The sequence below is a fragment of the Terrapene carolina genome, unplaced genomic scaffold, assembly GCF_002925995.2.
Source record: "Terrapene carolina triunguis isolate 2854851 unplaced genomic scaffold, T_m_triunguis-2.0 Scaffold31157, whole genome shotgun sequence".
In the NCBI taxonomy this organism is placed as follows: domain Eukaryota; kingdom Metazoa; phylum Chordata; order Testudines; family Emydidae; genus Terrapene; species Terrapene triunguis.
This window is the reverse complement of record NW_020695508.1, coordinates 443-9,329: the sequence shown is the minus strand read 5'-3', so window position 1 is coordinate 9,329 and position 8,887 is coordinate 443. Positions and strand designations below refer to the sequence as shown.

At 46.7% G+C, this 8,887-nt stretch overlaps 1 protein-coding gene across 1 annotated transcript; it reads right to left on the bottom strand.

Moving 5' to 3' along the window:
• Positions 1-76: 76 nt before the first annotated feature.
• On the bottom strand, positions 77-7,751 carry LOC112125157 (alpha-1-macroglobulin; the record flags this gene model as incomplete). The annotated part of the gene is made up of 8 exons (XM_029914113.1): positions 77-304; positions 1,831-1,992; positions 2,728-2,837; positions 3,162-3,276; positions 3,793-3,916; positions 5,031-5,115; positions 7,271-7,439; positions 7,731-7,751. Coding segments are annotated over 8 exons (1,014 nt in total), but the record flags the coding sequence as incomplete, so codon positions are not given.
• Positions 7,752-8,887: the final 1,136 nt, after the last annotated feature.

The window sequence follows — 8,887 nt, the reverse complement described above, 5'->3', positions numbered from 1 at the left end:
GATTGTCTGGCAGGCGCTTGAGCCTATCTCTTGTTGTCACCTATATGTAGACAAAGATCAGTATGTCCAGGTTTACCAAATAGTAAAAGACGATTTCCTTCTGCTCCCCCACGGCCTCTGGCTTCAGGATATAGTGCACCCGGACTTCCTGAGTGTGGCCACAGCTTAGCATCTCTGACACAGGCTCTATTTTGAGAAAGCTGTTACTCGAAGAGTAAAACCGCTTTGCTCTGAAATAGCCCAATTCGTATGAAGGACTGGTCCAGGAACGGTCGTAACAGTAGGTGCCTGTTTTATGAGTTGCCTGGTAACAGAGAAAATATTTATATAAAACATTTAAAAACGGAATTGAAATTCACAGCATGTGTTTAAAAGAGCGAGATAATAATGGCCTGCTTCTGTACAGGGCCGGCTCCAGGCACCAGCGCAGCAAGCAGGTGCTTGGGGCAGCCAACGGAAAGGGGCGGCACGTCCGGCTCTTTGGCAGCAATTCGGCAGCGGGTCCCTCAGTCCCTCTCGGAGGGAAGGACCTGCTGCCAAAATGCCACCAAGAAAGCAACGTGGTGGAGCTGCTGCCGATCGCGGCTTTTTTTTTTTTTAACTTCCCGCCACTTGAGGAGTCAAAAACCCTGGAGCCGGCCCTGCTTCTGGAAGGTGCTAGGTGCTTTGTTCATCAGGGATTCAATAGGAAATCCGGGTGCTCAGCATTTCACAGGACAAAACCCACAGAGGACATGGATTCCTTGCCATGTACAAAACAAGACACACTATTTATTTATTTATTTGTAGTACTAATCCAAAAATCCTTACTCAGCCAGAGCTCCCATTGACATCAATGGGAAAGCTGGCCCATTATTTTTATGACATATTATTTGTATAGCACCAAAAGTGTGCTAAGAACTTTACAAACAACTTCGAATGATTTACCTGGTACCAACAGAATTTAAAATCTGAACTGAATAGCAGTTTTGGAGATGAGAGAATTCTGGTCTGAGAGCAGAGAGGAGAGAACTACTTTGTATTTGCAGGAGGAGGTTATTTAATGCCTTGAGCTTGCCCCACATGCTTGCCTTTCTTTATTTTAACCTGTCTGATTTGAAATTCTTGAAATTTTTCCCTATAATCCCTGAAAATTTCAAAAATGTCCCTGGTACATTGTAAACATTTTCAATGTTTTAAATCTGGGACAAGACAATTACATTAAAAAAATCAGAGGGGTAGCCGTGTTAGTCTGGATCTGTGAAAAGCAACGAAGAGTCCTGTGGCACTTTATAGACTAACAGAAGTATTGGAGCATAAGCTTTCGTGGGTGAATGCCCACTTCATCAGACACATTAAAAAAATCAAGCATCATAGAATGTTCCCTCTTTGAGGGTGAGATAACGGAGAATGAGTCTATTTTCCACCTGTTATATATTTGGACAATAAGATAGGCCACATATTGATGCTCGTTTATTCTGATGTTGCATCTCAAGCTAATGCAATCTCAGCAGGAAACTTTACATTTGGGGCAAAAAAGCCATTTGTGTGGCAGGTTGATTTTTTTTATGGCAGCTCAGAGGTTTTGAATGTTGGAATCGGACCTCGGGGATGAGGACTGATGGGCAGAGTGAGATGGTCAAAAGTACAAGATATTGTGTTTATCACATGTGGCTACACAACTGATGGCAGGGCTGTTGCCACCTCATGGCTATGAAGGAGATATAGATATATACACACACTCCCTGGGTGAGAGGATATCTGTTTTCAGCAGAAAAGCTATATAAACCCCTAACGGTTACTCCCCTTGAAGCCCCATCAGTAACTCCCCACCCTCCCCCAGCCACTCACTCTGAGCCCAATGGAGGCGAACTTGAACTTAGATGTGTCCAGGGCAAACCGTGCTCGCCCCTGATCATCTGTTGTGTAGTTGACTTGATAGCCGCTCTCTTCCACGGAAATCTGGACTGTTTCATTGGTGATTGGCGCATCGGTCCCATCCACTAGCTTCACCTAAAGGAGATATACCAATACCCCATGTTTACACTAGGCAAGGAAGTTGGTGCCCACAATCTTACTGGCCCTTTACTCCATCACCAAGAAAGGTGCTTGCTGTGAAACACATTGTGGTTGGGGAATCTGCTGAGGGACTCTCGGAAGCAGGTGGCAGTGAATATGCCAGAGGATACTGAAGTGTCTGAGGTGAGGACAACACCTTGTGCCCAGAGTGGGAAATGCAATCTCTGAATCCCGTTTCACTGTCTCTTTCTCATCACTCCCTGTGGGTCAGATGAGTGCACAGTGGGCTCAGAGGTCACACATCCCAGAGCTGTGAGTCTCCCAAACAGTTGGAGAGTTAGAGAAGCAGCACCTTGACTCGACCCAGCAGGAGGCATCCTCAGAACAGAAAAGGGTAGGCGAAGGGCCAGAGGGAAAATTCCACCACAAGCATTTCCTCTGGGCCCTCAGGACAGTCAGGGAGAGTAGCTGGGGTCTCACAGAGATAGGTAAACTCTAGCTCAGTTTGAGCATAACCAGCTTTGCACAACCCCAGGTCTTACGCTGCAGAGACACTGGTGCCAGAACTTGTGACGAAGAAGCAAAGGCACTGGGTGTTAAAAATATTGTGATCCGGCAGCTCCCATGGAAGGAGAGGAAATATCACCACGCTGTGACTGCAGATTCTGTGGCACACTCATTTGATGCTCACATGTCATTTACCTGCTTGTGGTTTCAGAGGTTCCCTACCTGCCCAAAGAAGGGGATCCCAGGTTTGTAATGGGAGTCCACTTTCTCAAAGGTGACTTTGCTAATGGTGGATGTGAGTTTGCAGGAGCCCGTCCCAGTTAACTCCACCCCTGCAAGAGAAGAGAACAAAGAGGGGGCATGAACTAACACATCTTAATCATGCCTTGCAGCCCACTGCCATTCCAGTCCTGGGCTCCCCCCGCCCAGCTCTGCCAGTGCCCCTCAATCCTGCCCTGCAGCCCCCTGCTATTCCAGTCCTGGGCTCCCCGCCAGCTCTGCCAATGCCCCTCAGTCCTGCCCTGCAGCCCCCCTGCTATTCCAGTCCTGGGATCCCCACACAGCTCTGCCAGTGCCCCTCAATCCTGCCCTGCAGCCCCCTGCTATTCCAGTCCTGGGCTCCCCACACAGCCCTGGCAAGTCCAAACAATTCATACCTGTCTCCTCCTCTTTAATCTTGGCTTCCACTTGGATTTTATCCTCGTACCCAGCTCGCCTGAGCTGGAATATCTTGGTCTTTACCACTTCAGAAATGCAGCCGTGGCTGTCTGCCTGATGGACAAAGAAGAACAAAATTCTTCGGGACTTTGTCTCTCATTCACCTGTTTGTAAGGTTTACCATACTCAGAAAATCCATCCCTGCCCATTGAACTGAGAAAAAAGAAATTGGAAAACACCACATTTTCACTGTTCAGGGTTTTTTCCCCCAGATTCGGAAAGCCCATAAACTGACAATGAACATTCTGAAATATACAGCAACATTGCTGCCAACACCACCCAGTACCTGCATGCTCATCCAACAACCAAAATTAGGAGACTAGACTATTATGTGCCACAGGCAGAGAATAAGAGGGACTGGGGTGCATCAGTGCCTGAGGCCACTGCAATGGCAAGGAGTCCAGATCCGTTATTACTGGTACGTCTAATCTGGTATCCCACAGTGTTTTCATGGAAAAAACCTATTAACCTATCCAGTCCAGCTCCCTGTCAGTGCAGGATTGTACCCATAGCGTATATACAGTTTTATTATCCATGCCACCTCACACCACCAGAGTAGCAATAACCCACCTGTCCAGAGAATTCCACACACACTGCCTTTGCATCCTCGCCATAACAGGAGGTGCCTGGGTGGTTATATTTCCGGCATACACGGAAGTTCACAAGGCCAGGGACTGGCTTTCCAAAGGTGTATCTATAACCAGGGAGGGGTGAAAGAAAACCAAGACCATTAGTGACATGGAAGAGATGGAGGGATGGTTAGTCCATCCCCACAAGGACCCAGGCAGGGTTGTTTATTGTCCAGGATGCAGCCTAGTGATAAGTGGGAAGTCCTTGGTGGCCACAGCTTTGTTAACATATTGGGCTCAAATTCAGCTATGGAGTAAGCCCTACCTACATCAGGCTGACTGAGCCTGTTAGCTATTTTGTCCTTCCTCGTGAGTCAATCCTTCCAGCCCCTCCATTATTTGTGTTACTCTTCTCTAAGTCCCCTCCATTTTAACTTGGATAGTAAGTGCCCAAGAAATAAAAGTACTATTCTAGGAGGGTCCTCAACAGAGCCAGATAAGGTGTGCGTCTATATGAGGGGCAAAACAACGCTGCCAGCTGCCCCTCTGTAAATCCCATCCAACTCTACTGAAGTAATTTGCCATGTTTCTTGTATAGCCGAGAGCAGAACTCAGTCTTGAAGAACCCATTGCAAGAATACCAACTGCTGGAAATGCTTGGCTGAATCACTTGTCTGCATGTTGCATAGTGTCCATTTTTGACTAAACTACTACATAGCAAATGTCTTGCAACTCACTGTCGCAGTGCATTCTGCCGTGCATTTCAGAGTGCTCAGCATAAACTCTGGAGATTGCCAAACATGAGACACGGCACTGCGGGGCAGCACTAAGTGAACTAGCTGAACCAGGGTTGCCTCGTAGTTTCCCCATCAACAATGATGGAGCAACCTTTGTTAAAAGCACCAGTCCTACTGGACCTGAGCCAAACACTTCGCCACAGGCATTGCAACCAGCAACTGCAGAACACCTGGGATAGCTCCTGTGTTATGGCCACAAGGGGTGGAGCTCAAGGTGCTCCAAGAAGCAGTTGATGAAAAGCTTGTTAGCCTATTATAAACAGAGCCTTACAGGAAGCATTTCACTTCTTGGTCCTGGGCCTTGAGGCCTTTGTGTATAGGTCCCAAAAACTGTATTAAGAAATATTTTAAAGCATATTGATCTCAGCTCCCAGCTGGGGCTTCATTAGCCACTGGGCTGAGAGACCCACCAAAAAGGAGTGAATATAAGAATGATACTCACAGACCACAGACTGTCACCTTCAACTTCTCCTCCAGGATGCTGATCATCTTGGGCAGCTTCACCAGCACTTCAAATTTGGGCAGCACTGCAGAAAAGAGACCAAACGGAACCGCAAACTCAGTGGAAAGGGGGTAACATGATAAGGCGAGCTGGTTATTGCTCTAAGGCCTCTTTCCCAAGCGGACCCAAAGCATTTCATAGCCTTTCTCATTGGCCTGATTTACCGAGGTTCTGATAACCTGCAACTCCCACTGAAATCAATGGAGCTACGGTTGCTCAGCCCCTATTAAACTAATGCCATATTAGTAGGGAGATTACTTCACCTGCCACCAAAATACAGCTGCCTCAGAGCTGGAACATGGCAGCCAGTCTGTCCCACAATGGTGTCTGACAGCAGACACATTTATTAAATAAATCACATACATGCATACACACACAGAGGGAATTAAGCCTAAACCCGGGTTCCTTCAGTTCCAAAATCACACGCCTCTAGCCAAAGGAGATCTCCCCTCGCTGCTGGCAGGGCAAAAGCCTTTTCTCTTCTCTATGAGCCAGTCACTAGAGGGCAGCATCACACACGCCAAGCCAGCCACACTACACAGCAGTGTCCTAAGAGGAGCAGTGAACACTTTCTGTGGGGGGGACCGCCAGGAAGCGTTTCAGGGAGGTAGGATGGTAATGGAACTGGAATGTGGTCAGGGTACTGGGGTTCACACCCCTGCTCTTGCAGAAAGTTCCTCAGGACTTTTATTAACCAGGAAGAGTCAGGGCCTTGGCCTTGTAGCGCATCTGAAACCTCAGGACTCCAACAAGCACAGTGCCCCTAGCACCAGGCTGCTGCACTGGTGTCAGCACTGACTCAAAGGGGAGCACAGCCCTGTCTGATTGGAGCCTTTCTAAGGTGGGTGTGTGACGTATGGCTAGAAAGGATTAAACATCCTGCAAAATAAATAACCCTCAAAAGACATGTGGGGAGATAATGTTTGTGTTTTTGTGTATTTCCATATGTATGAGTAGGGTCGACAGTGTAATCAACAGTCCCTGTCTATGCTGTATTCTGATCATTCAGAGGTTAAAGAACATCCTAGCATTTAAATGAATTGTAAACACGGGATATCTCTGTATTCATCTCTCTTTGAAATGCACTGTGAATGGTGGAGAAATAAGCAAATTGCCTTATGTTAATCCATATAGCTAAGTACTGGTGATGGACCTCCTTCAAAGAATTACCTTTTGTTCCCAGAGGAACTCCCAACTTGCCAGAGAGGACATGAAATTGTATAAAAGATCCTTGGGTCCTGACTCTGTCATCTCAGATTGCTTAAGCTTCATTGGGGGAAGTTTGAGTCGCAAGACTGAGGTCCCAGTTATGCTGGTTCGCCCTGAATAGGATATTTGGACATTGAACTATAACCTATGAACTATTTCTGAAAGAAATGAACTATTTCTGAAAGAACTCTTTGCAACTACAAAGCTCGCCATCTCTGCTATGAATCTGAACCTCAATGAATCGAACTCATGTCTGTATGTATATTGCTCTTTTAACCATACTCCCTCTCTTTTGTTTTTTAATAAATTTTAGTTTAGTTAATAAGAATTGGCTGTAGCGTGTATTTGGGTAAGATTTAAAACATTCATTAACCTGGGAGGTAATGTGTCTGATCCTTTGGGATTGGTAGAACCTTTTCTTTTATATGATGAAATAAGATTTTCAGAAATCATCATATTTGACTTAGGTATCTGGATGGAGGCCTGAGGCTGGATCACTTTAAGAGAAGTGTGGTTTTTGGACTTCTGAGTAACCAGTAAGGTAATAAAGAAGCTGTTTTATGCTGGCTTGGTAAATCTAAGTATTGGAATATCCACCAGCTTTTGGGGGATTTTCTGCCCCATTCTTTGCAGTTCACCCTAATTGAGTGACCACAGCTGGCCCCCACTGGGACCCTGATCACAGGTTGTCTACCACTCCAGCAGTGAAGATCTTGTACTGGTGGTGCTGGGTGGAGGATTCACTGAGTTCTCTGGTACTCGACCCTCAAGATAGACAGTAAAGGACAACTCTGAAGAGGGCATTACCCCAACCTGTGGGAGTACAGACTCCTCCCTGCCCCATTCCAGCTGTACAGAAAATGCTGATCAGACCAACTGACCCATTCAATCCAGCCTTCATTCTCCATTTGTCAACACCTTGGATCAACTACCAGCAACTGGCTTGACACTATGAAAGCAGCCATCCTTACCATATTCCTCAACAGTAAAGGGGTGTTGCACCTTGTCCCCAGAGCTCTTCTGCACCACCACTTTGTAGGTCCCTTGGATGGGCTCGGAGGTGAGGGGGAAGGAGAGCTGGGTGAAGCCCCCTTTTAACTCAACTTCTTGCCACTGATACACACGGTTCTTCTGTGGGTCCTAGAGGTGTCAAGACCACAAGATTACTTGGACAGTAAGGGGTGATGCCGCTGAGAAATGAGAAGCATTGGCAGAGTTGTGTGGGGAGCCCAGGACTGGAATATCAGGAAGGTTGCATGGCAGTATCTGGATGCATTATTGGCACTATGGGGGGTAAAGCGTATCCCTCTTCCAGTTAGCGCTATGGGTCTAAACAAAGTCAGCAAGAAGCAGCTTGAGGCAGCCAGGGGCTGATTGCTGCCCATGGTGAGATGTGATAGTTCTGAACATGAAGTAAATTCCTCTACATACCTCAATATAGGCCAGTGGAACCTGGAAAAAAGTGCAAAAGGGAGAATGAGTTTAGAATTCATACCCCAGATGGAAATGTCAGCAAGTGCTGAGAAAGATCAGAGACATTAATGTAAACGAGAACAGCATCTTGAGTGACACCAGCTAGGCTACAAATTACCAGGGCTATGTATCATCGTGCTTCAGGCATAAGCCAATCACCAGCTAAGGCCTGGAAAAAATGTCCCTCCATGGGACAGCACTACATAATGAGATGTATTATGAGAGTTTTAAAGCTTCCTGCGAGGCATGTGGCACTGGCCCCAGTCAGAGAGAGGACAGGGTTAAAGGAGATAGACCATTGATCTGTTCAGCTCTAGCAGGAAGGCAAGATAGCAGCATGGTGGATTCAAGGTTGTGATCTGGTATAGCAGGGAGGAGAAATACCAGGATAAATGGTCCAATTGCAGTGATCTGGTATAGACTCATAGACTTTAAGGTCAGAAGGGACCATTAAGATCTTCTAGTCTGACCTCCTGCACAACACAGGCCACAGAATCTCTCCCACCCACTCCTGTAACAAACCCCTGACCTATGTCTGAGCTACTGAAGTCCTCAACTTGTGGTTTAAAGACTTCAAGATGCAGAGAATCCTCTAGCAAGTGACACCGTGCCCCACGCTGCAGAGGAAGGCGAAAAACCTCCAGGGCCTCTGCCAAGCTGCCCTGGAGGAAAATTCCTTCCCGACCCCAAATATGGCAATCAGCTAAACCCTGAGCATGTGGGCAAGACTCACCAGCCAGACACCCAAGAAAGAATTCTCTGTAGTAACTCAGATCCCAACCCATCTAACATCCCAACCCATCTAACATCCCATCACATTGGGCATATTTACCGCTAATAGTCAAAGATCAATTAATTGCCAAAATTAGGCTGTCCCATTATACCATCCCCTCCATAAACATATCAAGCTTAGTCTTGAAGCCAGATATGTCTTTTGCCTCCATTGCTCCCTTTGGAAGGCTAAGGGCAGCTCCTACGACCCTAGTAACAAGTGAATTTTGCTTCGTGCTGAGGTGGCTAACGGGATGTTGTCTGTGTGTTATGTCATTCCCAAATCTTTCCAAGATTGTAATGAGATGACTTTATGAAGCAGTCTAAAGGAGGAGTCCTAGAGT